Raw genomic sequence first — 18,121 nt, forward strand, 5'->3', positions numbered from 1 at the left:
AATGTTAGGTACATGGTGTTCCACAAGGCATGCAGCGTCTAATTCTTACAGATTCGGATAGAACATGTCAAGACGAGTATTTTGATAAGTAACATGTGGGGTCCTCGAATATAGCGTCATAGTCTAATCACACGAAGAGCGTTAATTACAAATCCGGCAGTTTGTATTCCAAATTACGATGCATGCGATGATTGCACAACATAGGAGCTTCCCTAGGTGACTATGCAAATTTGTGACAACCAATGAAAGGAAAAGCACGTCTGCAAGTGAATATGCAAATTCCCGCCACGGCTATAAAGAAAACAGGTTTGATGAGAATGAGTCGCTTGTTACTCTCTAAAAAATTACTGCATAGTGTACATAATCGTCGTGGTTACTAAATGAGCAAATATTCGACTGAGCGTCCCGTTTTCATTGTGCAGCCTTATCATGAATTGCAATCATCAGCGGCTGTGGTGAAAAAATTCAGCAATCACTACAACATAAATAGAATGACGATCAAAAGAAAGTACGAAAGATTTTTAAGAACAACACTGTATTGGACAATGTGCTAGCGATGCAGAAAAAAGAGATGCGTGCAAGAACAGAAGCTAATGTTCAGAAAGTGAAAGAAGTTTGTAAAGCAAGTCCATCTGTTCGTGGGTAATCAAATAAAAGGGACCTGATCTGTCTTTTTTCCATTTATTATACGTAAAGCAACTACTGACGAAGACATCTAAAGTAGGGGTACAACATGAACATAAACGTGCACATGCATCACATAAACACACACACACACAGCTACAGGAGACACATCTGTTCTTCGCGGTAAAGCGAAAGTATTCTGGCGAGAAAAAAGTTGTTGCCAGATCAAGATTTAAGTTCTTGCGCTGGCTCTGCAACACCATCCATTTCGATACGACAGGTGAATCGACAACTCGACATGACGAAAAGCACGATGCAGTGGGTAAAGGGGAGGAATACGGTTATGTTCCCTTACAGCATTCAAAGCAATCAACCATTGTCCGATTTGGATGGTTTCAGAAAGTTTGATTTTGCAAACATGATGATTAATAAAGTGAATGTGGCGAAATTGATTTCAGTGACGGAGCTGATTTCCATCTCGAAGGATATGTTAACAAGCAAAACTGGAGGTTCTGGGCCCGTGAAAATCCTCATAATGCAATAGTTTGGCCACTGCACCCACTTAGGCTCACAATTTGGTTGCGCTATATGCCAAAGGTATCATTAGGCCAATTTTTTTTTATGTCACCGGCGAAGTTTATTTTGCAGTGTTAAGTCACGGTGTCATTCCAGTCTTGCATGGCATAGGCAAGATAAGCAATTATTGGTTTATGCAAGATGGTGCTAGACCTCACCGCAAACTTCATTCCCGTAGCTGAACATTTTCACGATAGACTTATCGAGTTGGATTCCATTACGAAAACAGGCAATGATATAGAGTGGCCACCTTACTCCCCGGGTCTTAACCAATAAGACTTTTTTATGGGGATGTTTGAAAGACACCGTGCGTCTCACACAGCCCTCGGCATTGAGAGCAGCAATTGAAACCGAGGTCAAAGACATTGGAGCAGATGTTTTGCAAAAAACAATTGATAACTTCGATTCCAGACTTCATCACGTCATTTGCTCGAACGGTCGACATTTCGAAAATGTGTTGTATTGAAAGTTCTTAATAAACATTGATTTTCACTTTTTTTTCCCTTTCTCATTTGTAGAAGTTTTCCTAACACAAGCTTCACACTTTAATTAGACTTTGACGTGTTATTCTGGAACCCCACACACAATATATCAAAATACTTGTCTTGACATGCTCTATCTGAATCTGTAAATATTAGACGCTGCATACCTTTTGAGATACGCTGTATGAAACAGTATAAGACTTTCAGATAATAATTCAGTTGGAATATAACTAAAGTAATGGTTCCAAATTCATTTAAATAATACTTGATTTTAATCTGAATAGAGTTCGACTGCACTGCCTTTATAATTAAATGAACGCAAAAAATTAAATAGCTCTCAAAATACGAAAAAATAATCTGTGGACCTTGTAAGTCTTAGGTCTCTACTTGGCCTATTTAATAATCTAATCTCGCTGTTTATGCAGATTATTCGTCAAAAATAAGTTTCTTGTCATCACATACAATATTTCCACAGATCTTGAAGCTGTATGCTTGGGAGATACCATTTGCTGGAAGAGTCTCCAAAGCAAGAAATGATGAAATAAAATGGATTCGTTATTCTTTCTTCACCTTTTTAGTGACGAGTTTCGTTTACCGCTGTGCTCCATTCATGGTAAGCTTCTTTTTCTTTATTTCTGCCATGGAAAAAACATATTACGCTCATCTTGTTTTTAATTGCTTTTATTTAAATTGATTTGCTTTATATTAGCAAAAATTCAATATTTTAACTTATTTTTCCATTTGTATCTTGGGATACTGGATTCCTGAACTATAAAACAGTTATGTGTTTGTTCTCAATGATAATCCAATGCTATCGTGTTTTCTAAAATTATCATTTGATAAATTTTATTTAATGTTTGATTCTACATATCAATATCTTGCAATAAACTCGAGAAAGAAATTTATTTCAAGATTGCACAAAAATATCATGATGAATCATAAAATGTATAAAAGATTGCAAATTAGAAAATAAAGCATTTTTAAAACATTCTTTTATTAGTATGCTAAAAAGTAAAACAAAAACGGAAGATTATTGATTTCAAAACAAAAATTTAGAAGCGTAAAGCATTATAAAAACAATACAATAAAAAAATTAATTCACATTGAATTTCACCAGAAAGAAAATTCAGTAGCATTCAATAAAAATGTAATTATTTTTAAAATGCTTTTTAAATTTTAATTAATGTAAAGTATTTTCTATCAATGTCTTATGCTATTATGATTTTATTTTGATGTTAATATTTAAAAAAAAAAGACTTTTAGCACATAATAACAAGATTTTTAAAACTTTTCAAATATTATACATTCTTAAAATTTGTTGTATTTATCTACTTTCTAATTTGAAAATATGTGCTGCACTGGGAACCAAAATTCATAGTCAGAAGTGTACAAAAATATCCAAGAAGAAAAATTATTATCGTTTGAACTTAGTTATACTATTCAGTATTGGAAATAATTAATTAAAAATTGTAGGATTTTCAGAAATACCGGAACATTTTAGAATGAAGTAACATGGACTAATTTAAGATAAAAATTAGGAAATAAGATTTAAATTAAATTAAGATATATATATATATATATATATATATATATATATATATATATATATATATATATATATATATATATAATATGTAAAATTTTAGTTTACATATAAAAACTGGGCACATTTTATGTCATTACAATAATCTGTGTGAGTTCATATCTATTTATATGCCATTATATTACATCTAAGAGTAAAAACAAATACAATTCCTACTCAAATAACTTTGATGAAATAAATATTTTTATTAATAAGTATAACAAAACACAATTTTGATAAACATGTAAATAGTTAAAGTAGCGAATTTAACTCAAATATCGTAACTTTAAATGAGTGCTTATAGAACTGGCGAAACAAAAAATATGGACAATGGAATCTTTTTATATTTTTCAATGACAAAGCTCTTTTATGATTCACGTTCAAAAAACTGTTGCCACAAATCAAAGAAGATTAGGAGTAACTTTTATTTAAATGCTTAAACAGACTTGGATAAATACGATATTTCTGTACTTGATCTTAGAAATCTTCCAAATTCTTAGAAATCTTGCTCTATATGTCTGATGTCTATATGTCTTTATATATATATATATATATATATATATATATATATAAAGTGGTTCAAAAAATTGAGAGTACGCCTTACTTTTACTTGATAAATCCGACTTTCAATGTAAATAACACATTACAGGGAAGTGCAAACATGTTTTTATTTTTACGCATAACAAATGGTTTAATTTAGAGTAATAATACAGAAAAATCAACGAAAAATTTCTAAATTAAAAATTTTCAGAAGCATTTTAAATAAACATAGCAGAATTTTGCCTCGAAAAATTGAGAATACACCAATAAAATTTTTGCAATATCACGCATAGAAACAAAGTGTCACTATTATGTTGCATGTCTTTTGGCTCTTATAATGGCCTCTAAACGTCATGGTACCGATTCGACCCATTTTTGGTGGTATCTGAAGATATTTTATCCATTCTTCTTGCATTACTTGTTTTAAATGGGTTTTGTTTCTAATTTTGTGTTTTTGAACCACTTTTTCCAGTATGGCCCACAGATATTTAATGGTATTGATGTCGGAGTACTATGGTGGTGTGTGTAATTGCTGTTTACAATGAAAAACACGCACCATGTTTTGATGTTACGTGCATTCTGTTTGGGGTCCTTTTACCACATTTTTAGCACTTTCCTTTAGATTGCTGTGAAGAATATCCAAGTAAACCATATCGTTTATAATGTCATCTATAAAAATTAAATTTCCTACTGCGGATGAAGCCATGCAACCTCAAATCATGACGGAGTCACCATCATGTTTAACTATAGGACGTAAATGTTTTGGATCCAAAGCAGTATTAGGCTTTCCCCATACAGTACGATGGCTGTCACTGCCAAAAATATTGAGTTTTCTTTCATTACTAAGTATAACTTTCTTCCAAAGGTTATTGGTCTTCAATTGATGAGTTTTTGCAAACTTGAAACGCTTTTTCTGAATTTGCTAGCTGAAGAACGGTTTCTCTCTAACAATGCGACTTTTATATCCAGCTTGTCTAATGATATTTCGCACAGTTTCAGCACTTACATTTCTATGATTTGAGAAGTTTCTGCAACAAGTTGGATGAACCATATGGTCGCAGCAATCTAAAGAAATGTGTTAAAAATTTGGATTTAGATGGAAATTCATTTTTCAGCAGGACAACGACTCCAAACAAAATACACGTAACGTCAAAATATGGTGCCTTTTTCATTGTAAACAGCAGTTACACTCACCACCACAGTATCCCGACATCAATGCCATTGAATATTCGCAGGCCATTCTCGGAAAAAGTGGTTCAAAAACACAAAATTAGAAACAAAACCCTTTTAAAACAAGTGGTGCAAGAAGAATGGGTAAAATATCTTCAGATACCATCAAAAATGGGTCGAATCGGTACCATGACGTTTAGGGATCATTATAAGAGCCAAAAGACATGCAACATAATAGTGACACTTTGTTTCTATGTGTGATATTGCAAAAATTTCATTGATGTATTCTCAATTTTTATATCGCTCTACATCTTACATTCTCGATGGTTCTCATTTTATTTGTAGAATGGTATGGATTTCTTCGTTGTATTTTTTTTCAAGAATTATTTTGATGCGCTTTTTTTGTATGAATTGAAAATGGATAAACTACCCTAGATTGAGCTTGCAGCTTTTATATTCGTTAATCAATTTATAGCTTTGTAGATTTATATCCTATTAAAAATCAGGCTATTTTTATTGCTTCAAGATTTAACATACAAAAAAATTTGCCACCAAAATTCTTTTTAATTCTTATTCTATTGACTTCGTCTTTAAAACATATTTAAAATATTTACTTTATTCAAAAAAAGAATCGTCTGCACTAGTAGAAGATGGGTAATTACAAAAATAGAGATAAGATATTTTGGCAAAGAAATAAAATTAATTCTTATTTTCTCAAGTATTCATGGCAATTTATTATCTACCCTGTAAGTTAAATACAAATTTATTTTTAGCTAAGCTGATTTTTTCAATCCTGTATTAATTCCTGATGAATTTTCTTTATGAATTAAATATGAATTTTCGTTACAGTGAGATTAAATTTCGTACATTTCTTTTAACATGTGCAAATTCTAATTATTTTTCTCTATGAATTCTCATTTATCGTTTTAGATATCCATTGCAACTTTTGCAACATTTTTATTGAAAGACCATAATAATGTTTTGAGTCCTACTAAAGCTTTTGTAACTTTAACATTAATGGAGCAGTTGAGATATGCTCTTTTTGAATTACCTGACGCTGTAGCTGATCTTATACAGGTAATTATGTTTTAAATGATCTTTAAATATTTTGTTTCTAATTACTTCTGTTTGTTTTGGCCATGTTTTGAAGTTTATAGACTGTTTTTACCAATTTCAGTTCAATATATCTTTGAAACGATTGAGAAAATTTTTCAGTTGTGAAAATAAGGATGAAAAAGTTGTTGGAAATTACCCTGATAGAGGTAACTTTGCTAATCAGTTTTTAATAAATAAATGTTTTGAAAAGAAGTAAAGATTGTTTTTTAATCATTATTAAAGAAATAATCTTTTTATGTTAATAATGTCTGATATCCTGAAGTTGTTTGGGTTGAAAAATTATCTTTTCTGTTGCATTTAAAGTAAAAAAAATAATTATAAAACTAATGCTTTTATCTTTATTAATAATAAAGATGATCTGTCTCTGTCTCTTAGCCCTCTACAGACCAAATTAATACCATAGTTAGTACCAATTAGTTACAAACCATACATCTATCAAATTTAGCACAAATATACCTTGTAAGGTGACAATATACATCATGAAATAATTTTTTAAAAATCTTGTTAAAAAATTAAATGGAATTTTGGACATTCTAACCCAATAATTTCTGAAACTAATATTGCGTTAACGTGATTTTTATTACATTTTAAAATTCAGAAGATTAGGTTTTTAATTACTTGAGTTTAATCGTCATGCAGTTTTTTTTCTCTAGATGGCAGCAGGAAACATTGAGGATAGAGTCATGAACTTTCATATGAAATAAAAAAAAAATTATATTCAATTTACTGCTGGAAGTGACGGACTCTGTCAAAATATTTCCTTTGTATGAAATATATGATGACATAGAACTTTTGAGATTTCTTTCAAAAATTGAAGGAGGAGTGGGTGAGGCAAATATTGCTGGCCTATCTAGAGATCAAAAGTTTACATATAAAAGAAAAATTTGATACAATTGACTCTTTTGATTAGGTCTGGGAAACTTAATTTTTAATTTTGCCACGTAATTTAAATACAGTAGCTGCCATTTAATATGACTTCTTTGGGATTTAAGAATTTTGGAACTTTAATTGATTGATAAAAATAACCGATTTGAATAATATCAACTATATTTTTAATTAAAAAGTAAAACAGTTCATATATATCTATGATTTATTTCAAAAATACCAATAAAATTATTAGTTTTCGCTTATCAACAATTATTCCTTAACGATTCATTTATAAATTACTTGTACCTGTATTGTTTTTTTAAAAATATTTTCTGAATATTGATGCCGGATATAAAAATATTAAGTACTGTATTCATTTCAGCATTTACTTCCCAATTCATTTCCAATCCCTCCAAATTACTTTCGGAACCACAAGTGTTTGTTGTTTTGTCTTGCTCAAAAAAAGCTCGCGGTTTTCCAAAATTTCTTAAACATTGCTAGAATGTGAGATTTTCAATTGCGCTGCGACATTACATTAATTCATTTTTCATATTTGTTAAGAATTTTAATTTTGTCTTTAATATTCAAGTCAGATCTTTTTTTGTTTTTTTTTCATATATTTTGCTTTTATAACTCAGTCACAGACAATAATGGTTTATGATTGTTCTACAAATTTCAAGCCATATCTAACAGCATAGCTGCCGATTTAAATCAATCCAGATAGCTCTAGTCCAGAAAAAAGAATGTGAAACCCATTGCTTGAAAAAAAAATGACTCCCAGACGTTTCCTTTTATATTTCCTTACATCTTAGATGTTCCTTAGATGTTAGATGCCAATCATTATTGACGATTATAAATGTAGGATTGGTCGGTTCTACTTCAAAACTACTATATTAAAACTTATAACATTAAAATATGTAGTGATCACACTAAATGATTTCATATATTTGCTTAAATAGATTCAGGATCAGAAGTTTTTGTTAATATAATTCGAATGGTAACCTTAACTGTGGTCACATTAAGCGGTATCCACTGTAGCTAAATTTTTAGCATATCCTTTTAAGAAAAGAGAACCAAATATACAAAATTAGCCAATTTGTTAGTATTTTATTTTATACAACGCATTGATTTTTTAAATTTCAATGGTTGATGGACGATGGTATGAGGGGGTGTGATATTTATACAATTAGTTTTCACTTATAAAAGTATTGTTCTTTTCCTGCAGTATTAATAATAGTTGCAAGATTCTCATTAGAGTTAGTAGCAATGATATATGTATATTGATTCTTTATATCTTCTGGCTCACTTCAATTTAAATTTTTATTTACTTTTTCATAATCGTACATTTTTGTGATATTTTAGGTGAAGCTATTACTGTGAAAGAAGCTTCGTTTTCATGGGCATGCGATTCCGATTATGTGTTGAGGAATATCAATTTGCATGTTCCCAAAGGCAAGTTGATTGCTGTCATTGGACCTGTTGGCTCTGGTAAATCGTCCTTGCTTTCTGCCTTGTTGGGAGAATTCTATAAAAGGAATGGGTCTGTGAATTTAAAGGTCAGTGCATAAAATTGTGTCTATGTGTATATAAGAAGGATGGTCTTTGAATTACTGACATCACTTTTTTACTTTCTTCTACACGTAATATAGAGAAAAATAAAAAAATAAAAATTCAAACTCGAGATTTTAACGAATTTGAGTTTGAAAAACACATTTTTGGATGATGTCTCTCTGTCTGTCTCTAGCAAAGATAACTCGAAAACACTTTGAGATAGACAGTTGAAATTTGGTATACGGTCGTAACATCAAATTTGCAGATTTCTTTCAAATTTTGAGTGAAATATGTTCTGAGGAAGTCCGTCTGTCCGGATATAAGTTAACATAATAATAATAAAACGAAGAGAACTAGATAGATAAAATTCAGTACATAGATCTAACATTTATAGTGTGGACACCTGTCAAATTTTGAGCTAAATCCAACGACGGGTTGACTGTCTGTTGGTCTGTACTTTCATAAACAAATAAATGCGATAATTGAAAAACGCAATGATTTAAATATATCAAATTTTGTACGGGATTTTGTGACTACAAGTGCAGTTTTGTTCAATTTTTTTTAATGGGTTCAGAAAAATGTGCCTAAAACACAAATTCCATTTTTGGATAATATTAGCGCATGTCAGGGACAAATCGCCAAATAACTCGCTAAAGATGACACACTCAATTCAATAAAAATTATAAATTCAAGCTAAAAGTTCATATTTCATACTATTATACGCCATCAAACGCCATCAAAATGGGACGACGAACTGAAGTGATATTTTGGGTACCAAAAAGTATCTCATTAAACTTTAAACTTTGGTCGAAATAAAAAAATAAATAAATAAATAAAAAAAAAACGTCGAACGATCTAAAACTAGTCAACGGGTAATTGTCTCAAGACATCGTTCAGTTAAGTATGTCCTTAATGAACAAATTGTTTAATCACTCTATTTTTATATTAAACTAATTAATCACTCTAATAATAACCCCTCTACCCTATCATTCTCCCAATTTTTTTTTTAATTATTGAAACTACGGGCTTGTATTGTTATACTAATATAGCGATAGTTGCTGATATAGTTATACTAGTAAAAGTGTAATGATCATCAATCTATTTATCTATCTATCCTCTGACTAATTTAAACCGCTAGAAATATAACTTATCCCCTTGCATAACAAATCTCAACTGTGTTTAAACTGTCTTTACGGTGATATCACTGATCAAAAATGCTTCTCCCACACCATTTGGAGGTGATCCAGAGACAAAACGTGTTTGTTAGGATGAGTATGGACGAACGGCTTATTTTCGGGATTATTCAGTACTCAAAGTAATTTTACTCTTAAATTTACCTTTTTACTCTAAATGTACCTTTTAAAAAAAAGTTACATTTTGTGTGTAATTTGAGAATTATTATTGTGCCTAAATTAAATTTTCAGTTAATTATTGCCATTTTACTTCCAGGGCACTATTGCTTATGTACCACAGGTGACATGGGTACTAAACAGATCTCTAAAAAACAATATTTTATTAGTAAAGCATATGGCAGAAGAGAAATATAACAAAATTTTGGACTTGTGCTGTTTGAGACCTGATTTGGAGATTCTACCTGCGGGTGATGAAACTGAAATTGGAGAAAAGGTATCACGTTATGCCAAAATACTGTATATTTAATTTTTTATTTATTTACTTATTTTGTATTATATATTAAAATTTCTTAAATGCTCCTTTTGGGCTAACGTAATAAATGTTAATACCTAAAACAAATAAAAATAATACAATTTATAGAAAACTGAATATTTCAAAATTTCTTTCCTGAAGAATTTAATTTATGAACAAATAGAAGCAATATAAAATTAAAAAGGAAGAAAATGACATCTTATAAAAACATTGGTAAATCTGTAAGAAAATAATTATTAATTTTATAAACAGGTGTGGGATCCTTTAGAAATGTCTTAATCTAATCAACATAACTAAACTATTATTATAAATTTATTTTCATAAAAAAAATATTGCCTTTTGATATACATAAATTTAAAATATAAATTAAGAAACATGTTATATTACTGAACCATCATTTTTGTCTTTTTGAAGCCTTTATTTCTGTTCTAAAATGTATGCATATAATTTAATAGTTTTCCATAAAACTATTCAATTACATGCTTTTCGTAATATTAAAATTAAGATAGGTTTTGAATGCTTTCTAGAAAACTACCCGTTTTTTTAAGCCTCAAACTATAGCTTGCAGAGTATCTTAAATTCTTAAAACTAAAATAATACTCCGAGCATTTTAGAGTTCCATCGGCTTGTTTATTCTTTCAACTTAACAGCGTATATTACAAACATTGCCAGATTCCTGAAGGTTTACAATGGATCATCAGTTATTATACAAAAAATAAATGAAATAATATTAACAAAGTATGTTTATCAAAGAAAAAAATCGTTTGCTTTTACTTTTTAATAATAATTTAACAAAATGAAAATTGTAGTAATTATAAAATATCTGAAAAGGAATCGTCTGCTAAATGTCTATTAACAGATTTAGATTATGATATTTACCGATCAATAGGAAATTACCTCCACCTATATTAAGTAAAAAGTAGTGTTTTCACTTTCTTTTTTATTTTGTAGAATATGCAACATTTAATTTATATGTGCAATAATTTATTTAGACTAATTTCATTCAATTCATATTTTTAAGTCTTATCAAACAACGAAATATTAATATTTTATAATTATAAAATATATAATATAAATATAAAATAATATTATATATATATATATATATATATATATATATATATATATATATATATATATATATATATATATATATATATATATATATATATATAATTATTTTATTATTATAATTATAAAATTATTAATATTTCATATTAATAATTTAACAGCCAATAAAACCAGTATTCCATGTGAACAAGATCGTCGTTAAAGGCAACTAGTTTGTAATGTTGCATAATTATAATTAGATTTACTGACTCTAAGAATTTGACTTCTATGTGATTAGGCGCTTGATTTTCTATAATTTCTTAGCGTATTACTTAAATATTGTGTCTTTTCAGGGTGTTAATTTAAGTGGTGGTCAAAAACTGCGGGTCAACTTGGCACAGGCAGTGTATCAGGATAAAGACATCTATCTTCTCGATGATCCCTTGAGTGCTGTTGATGTCCATGTTAGGAAATCTTTATTCAATGACGTTATTGGTAGTAATGGTTTATTAACGAACAAGGTATGTTGAAGAAAATATTATTTAATAAGAATACCGATTACATTTTTTTCCTTATCAATCAATAACATTCGTTTAAATACCTTCAGATTAATGTTTGATTTATAATTTAACTTTAATGTGTTCAACAGTTTTCCTGGTTAATTGAAACCAGGCCTATCAAATATGTGGATAATTGTGTAATTGTTAACAAATAAAAAGAAATTTGCTTATAACATATTAATTTAATGATGAAAAAATCAATGTTTGCATTTTGACATTTGCGTACCGTATAAGAATATTTGGGTTTTAATATGTCAGTCAAAGTTTATTGTTTTATCAAGTGATTAATCTATTACCATCAATAACAACAATGGGTTAAATTAATAACTAGACACAATTTCTCCTATTCTGAATGCATTTATTTATTCTGTTTTTTGTAAGAAGATGTTTAAAAAACATAATTCTTTTTGTCTAAAAGTTCCGAATTCTTATATTCAATCCTTTAAAGAGTAGTTAGAATCAATATCCTGATTAATAATGATTAATTAATTGCTACTCTACTTTTAAGATAAACAACAATTTTAGTTTTGTCGTTTGGCATATAATTAATATAACAAAAAAAACTAATTTTTTCCAGTAAAATAAAATGTTATTTTGTGAACTCAAGTTAAAAAAAAACAGTAAAAAAAAAGATAGATGATATGCCAATTGGATGCATTAAAAATTTTTTAAGTATTAAAAAACGACAAAATAAAGTCAAATATTTAAAGAAATTTCAACGATTTTAAATGACAGTATTTAATTATTGCATGTGCATGTTAAAATTTCTGTGTGTACTCTATGTATTAAAAGTAAAAATGAAAATGCCCGTTAAAACATTTTATCAGTAACATTTAAAGAACTGCTCAAATCATCAATATAATTTTAAATAGTGAAATGGGTTTAAGGTTCAACAAAAAAAAAATCATAAAATTAACATTGAAATATGATTGAAAATATTATAAAAAATAATATAACAATGAAATTGGTGTCACTATAAAGTTATTTTTTTTAAATTTTAAAACAAAATAATTTTTGTGTCATGATTTTTTCAGCAATTATGACAGAAAAACGTATGATCTTACAATCTCAATTTCTTCAGTGAGAAATTTCCAGGTGGAATTATATGACTGTCTAATAGTTTAGAATCAATTAATTAATTATTCATAGTTTAAAGTCAATCAATCAATTAATTAATTAATGATTCACGATAAGAGTGGGCACCGTGTATATGTGTAACTGATATATTAGCCCTTTATAGGGCCATTTTTTTCTAGTCATATTATGTTAAAATATTTTTAGTCTTGAAATTAGAATAAGAAAAGAGATTCATTTAGCTTATTAGATAAATTTAATTTGATTAATTAATAATTAAGTAACAAATCAAGATACATCATTTTGTCTGAGATAAAGAACTGAAGCATCTACGTTTCTGTCTTTCTAAAAAATTTGTCAGAACTGATGCCAACCTACATAATTTCATACAAATATTGATAAATTTGGTGGGAAGCATACTTCCCACGGCTCTAGAAAGGGTTAAATGATTAGTCAAAAACTAACTGTAATAGTTTCACTATCTGTATTCATTTTTATTGGGGGAGATTTTGTTTTTGGAGTAAATCTTTTGTTTCAAAGCAATTTGGGTGCCTGGAATTTAGGTCTTTGGACCTTTACTATATTTTTATACAAGATTAAACAGAAAGAATAACATTATTTAAATTAATTATTATTAAATTTTTCAAGTAACAATCTAGAAAAAATACATCAGGCAAAGCAATTTAAAATTTTAGTCATTATTCCGTATTTGTTGGAAGAGTTTTTATTATGGACCATTTTTTTAAAACAAATCAAAACTGTAACGAGTCTATTTTTCTGTTTTTCAATGACCTTTTGACTTTGAAGAGTAGTTTGAGAAAAATGAAAAGTTCTTAGGCACCTTATAAAATCGAATGGGATCACACAAATCTGGTTTAGCTCATCAATTGCCGGTAAGGAACCACCTGATTCTCCTTAAACTGTACAAATATTAAGAATAGATGCACAGAAGGACACAAACTTTATTTTAATGATATCTTATATAAAAAAGTGTTATCCAAAAAATAAAGCCCTTGGTAAATGTTAATTTTATCCTAATATTTTATTTAATAGGATTTGTATTTTTTGCAAATTTATTTATTTAGCAACTATGAAAAATTGATTTCTATTGACTTTCAATAAACCTTCTTAGCGGCCCAAAGTAGATGCCTTAGCGAAAATCTAACACTATAACTATCCCAATAATATTATTGCGCCACTAGAAAACTACTTACTTCCTGCTAGTTTCTTATCCTCGCAGTAAAGTGACTCCTTAGCAAATAATCCATACTGCTACGAATCTGTAATATTACTTATATTACTTACTGTGTAGTTAATCTAATAGTAAGACAGAAAGTTTTACAGATAACGAATGCTGAATGGATATCGGGTCGTTGACGTCTATTCTTGGCGACGAATTAGGTGACAAAATTGTAGATTCACGAATTTGCGGGAATCTTGGCAATATCTATTTTAGGATTTGAGATTAGTTGCCCTCTGACGGATTCTTCTTGAACATTCGATATCTTGTAATAGGCTCTATAAAAGCTAAGGTGCACATATAAGTAGTCATACTCGAATAAATTCGTTTTTCAGAATGTTGATTTCTAGCGAGGTTTTCCTGAGTGTTTTGTGGTGCTGGGGGTGTCTAATAACGATCTGCTGCTTACGTGTAGTTAATTTTTGCAAGTGCTAATTTCGTGTGTGTTTCACCTGTGTTTTACTATTTGTGTTTATGTGCTTTCTTGTGGAATAAAGAATCGTTTTCGAACCTTTTTGGATTTTTTTAACTCATAGGGAGGATTTTCCGTATAAGTATACAATCGTAAAGACAATTCCTTGACTATCTTACGCTTGTAAAGTAACTAAATAAGCTATCATCTCAGATATTAAAAGAAAACTGAGAACTATGCAAAGCAGACTCCATTATGAATATCTTATGCATGGAATTTTCTCAAATATATATGTCCTGTCGGCAGGGTAAATCATAGCACCTTTATTGTTCTAAGTTTAGTTTAGTTTAGTTATAGTAACGTCCCGTTTAAAGCAACACTAGGGCTATTTTGGGACGGACTTCGTAATTTTGAACCTCGGTCCGATGACAAGGACTACACCTGAGCTGGCACCCGCCTCTCCACATCACACCACACCAGCGGGAGGAAGTTTGGTCATGACGAGTTTAACGTGCAACTGACCCCCTTACACGACGGTTCTTCGTTGGAATCGGGACACGAACCTGAAAACCTCCGGTTCCGAAGCCGAGACCTTACCACCAGGCCACCGCGGCCCTTTTATTGCTCTAAAGAGAATCTGAGAACTTATCTTGCCGTTTGAGCAACTTCTCATTTGCATAATTAAGTTCATCCTGCAGGGTTATTCATCATAAATAATTAAATAAATTGCCACGTCATATCTCTAAAGTGTGATCATAAATACTGATGAATACAGAAGTGATTGCTTAATTCAATATTTCATATATTCATATTTCAATATTTCATTCAATATTCATAATTTGTTTGTTTTTTTATTGCTGATAATGATAAAATTTATAAATTTGTATGTAACTTCCTACCATTTTCTTATTTTTATTACAATTAAATCTGTCTTGACTATCTAGGTGATGCAAATATTGAATCAAATTTATAAATGTTTAAATTAAAGAGTATGATTACGCATATTCAGTTCAAGTATTGCACTGATCTTTCCAGAAAACTTGTTTTGCCCCAACTCATAAATTTGAATAAGAGGTTGATGCCAAGGCATCTGGAATAAATTGCTTTACATCTTCATGAGATTATTGGCATGAATTTGAAATATTGCTTCTCAACGCTATATGTCACCTCGTAATGAAGACAGTTTTGAATATACTCTAACGGATCCAGAATGTGTGAATCAGCGAATTTGCCGACAAAATCGAAGATTCCATAATCTACAGGAATCTTAGTGGTAGGTTCAGCAGGACATGAGTTTCGATAGTTTTTCAAGAAACTTCTTTGCCCTGCGATGAAAACTATAAAACGCTGGGAGACAGAGCTAAAATCAATCAATATTGAGTGGAGCACTGAGCAGTCGAGTTCAGCTCAAGCAAGTAATCAACGCAGAATAGCAGAGGCAGAAATTGAGTTCGAGAGGCGCGAATAGTTAAATGAAGTCACTCTTCTGTGGAGTTCTCTCTGAACGCTTTGTGCTGTTACGTTAATTTACTATGGATTTGTTACTTATGTGCTGCTGCTTACTGTTACTAAGATCTGTTCCTGTGTAAGCTTTCATTGATCCCATTTTCGTATTTTCGTAGGAAAAAAAAGTCTCTATACGTTATGAGCCTTTTGTACTGTTTTCACTGTATACCAATTTCACTGGATTCATTGATTTCTGTTTTGGATTTTGAATTTTTCGGTAACAATATTGTTTCGGATACTTCCGGTTTCTTTTCCAATTTGTTGGGTGATGAAATAAACAGTCTCTTAGTAGTAACGGACGACGACCTTCTTTTAAACACGAAGTCTCTAATGCAAGGACGACAAATACACAGCCGATACGAATACAGAAAACACACAACAGCATACTACAACAAACAGTAGACCACAAGTAGAAATCGGTAATAAAAACAACCACAGTACACAAAGCGGCCAGACAGAATTCAGCAGGAGGAGAGAATCTTCGTAGCTTTACTCTACAGTCTCTCCAAACGTCTGCAATTCTCCACTGTCTCCTCTCTTAAGCTGCATCCCACTACCGACTCACTACTATACGACAGGCTACTCCACACACGATTCGATGCTGTTTCTACGATAATCACCAGGACTCGGAACACAGTTCAATTCAGCAAACGCTTGAGCTCCACACAACGCTTGCTCTCAGCCGAACTGGTCCAACTATTCGCCCTTGACTCTTTCCAAGATTACGATTCATTTCAGGACTACGACTGACTTCGGCTTGAGACTGCCAGTCTTTTATAGTTCCCGGGGGCGCTCAGAGAAGGTTCTGGAACAACCAGGCATATCTCGATTTATTGGCTCAAGCACTAAAATTCTGGAAGTTTCCAATATAATCTATTTTGTCAACCAAATCGCTAAGTTGCCAAGTTTGTAGCCAATCTCTGGGATCACTGGCTCGGCACCCGATCAGCATCAATAGAGTTTATCGTAAAACGGTTTTTCCAGTGATTGAACCAACCGTGCTGGGAAGCGACATTGCAGATTCGTAACAATATTAATAATTATTTCAATTTATAATTTCAATTTCTTTAAGATGATGAAAAAAAATTTTTTTTCACTGTAGACTCGAATTCTTGTTACTCACGATACATCAGTATTGCCAGATGTAGATTTAATTGTGAGCATGAAGGAAGGAAAAATTGACGAAATGGGTTCTTACAAGGAACTGTTAAGCAAGAAGGGCTCGTTTGCCAATTTCATTGAAGAACACTCCACTCACAAAGCAACTGAAGAAAGTGAAGTGGAAAATGAAATGTAATTTTCTAAATTACTTTAAATATTAGAAATTTTGAACTAGAATTTTTTATTTGCTTTATTTTATTTTCATTTATATGTTTTTTTTTATCAAATTATGTGTTAACATATTTTGATTCATTTATGTTTTCAGATTAAGTATATCTAGATTGAACTCGAGAGATTCAGCAAAATCAGCTGATATAAGCGAGCATGGCGGTGGCGATCAACTACTTATAAATGCTGAGAAGTGTGCAGTTGATGAAGAAGAAAAGTATAGACTCACTGATAATGAAAGAATGGAAATTGGAGGAGTATGAGTTTTTGTTTGACTCATTAAAATTTGTGCATTTCTTAAGAGCTGTTTTGTAATCATTGTATTGTTTCCAAGTGAATTTAATGAATTTCCTGAAAAATAAAATCTATTTAGAAATGTTTAGCAATGAAGTATTTTGTTCTAAATGAGCAAAAATAGTTCATTTCAATCAGTATTATTTAGATTGCAGAATTCTTACTCTTCTCATTAAATTCTTTTTTCATCCATTTTGAATTTCACTTGGCATAAGAATTTTATAAAATACCCTAATTGTCATATTTTGCTTTTGGTAATTAAATAGATCCATGACATAGATATATTTTATATCCGCTAAGATGTTTGTAAAATACTAAGTACAATGATCAGAAATAAATCAAATTTCATTTCGGATGGAATATTTATTTTTTGTTAATCATTCAGAATTATTAATGGGATTTGACTTTAATCGTAATAAGCATTTAGTATAAAATATCTTATATCACATTTTTTTTTTTCAAAAAAAGGATTGATTGCTATTG

At 30.2% G+C, this 18,121-nt stretch overlaps 1 protein-coding gene across 1 annotated transcript in view; it reads left to right on the forward strand.

The window, feature by feature from the left end:
* Positions 1–18,121, forward strand: part of LOC129974950 (multidrug resistance-associated protein 1-like) — a 91,245-nt gene that overhangs the window by 37,393 nt on the left and 35,731 nt on the right. Inside the window, exons 12-19 of the mRNA XM_056087768.1 lie at positions 2,158–2,295; positions 5,905–6,051; positions 6,152–6,236; positions 8,320–8,513; positions 9,958–10,134; positions 11,577–11,744; positions 17,118–17,308; positions 17,442–17,601. Of these exons, the coding sequence (XP_055943743.1) occupies positions 2,158–2,295; positions 5,905–6,051; positions 6,152–6,236; positions 8,320–8,513; positions 9,958–10,134; positions 11,577–11,744; positions 17,118–17,308; positions 17,442–17,601 (1,260 nt within the window). The remainder of the gene's footprint in view (positions 1–2,157; positions 2,296–5,904; positions 6,052–6,151; positions 6,237–8,319; positions 8,514–9,957; positions 10,135–11,576; positions 11,745–17,117; positions 17,309–17,441; positions 17,602–18,121) is intronic.

The sequence above is a fragment of the Argiope bruennichi genome, chromosome 7, assembly GCF_947563725.1.
Source record: "Argiope bruennichi chromosome 7, qqArgBrue1.1, whole genome shotgun sequence".
NCBI lineage: Eukaryota > Metazoa > Arthropoda > Arachnida > Araneae > Araneidae > Argiope > Argiope bruennichi.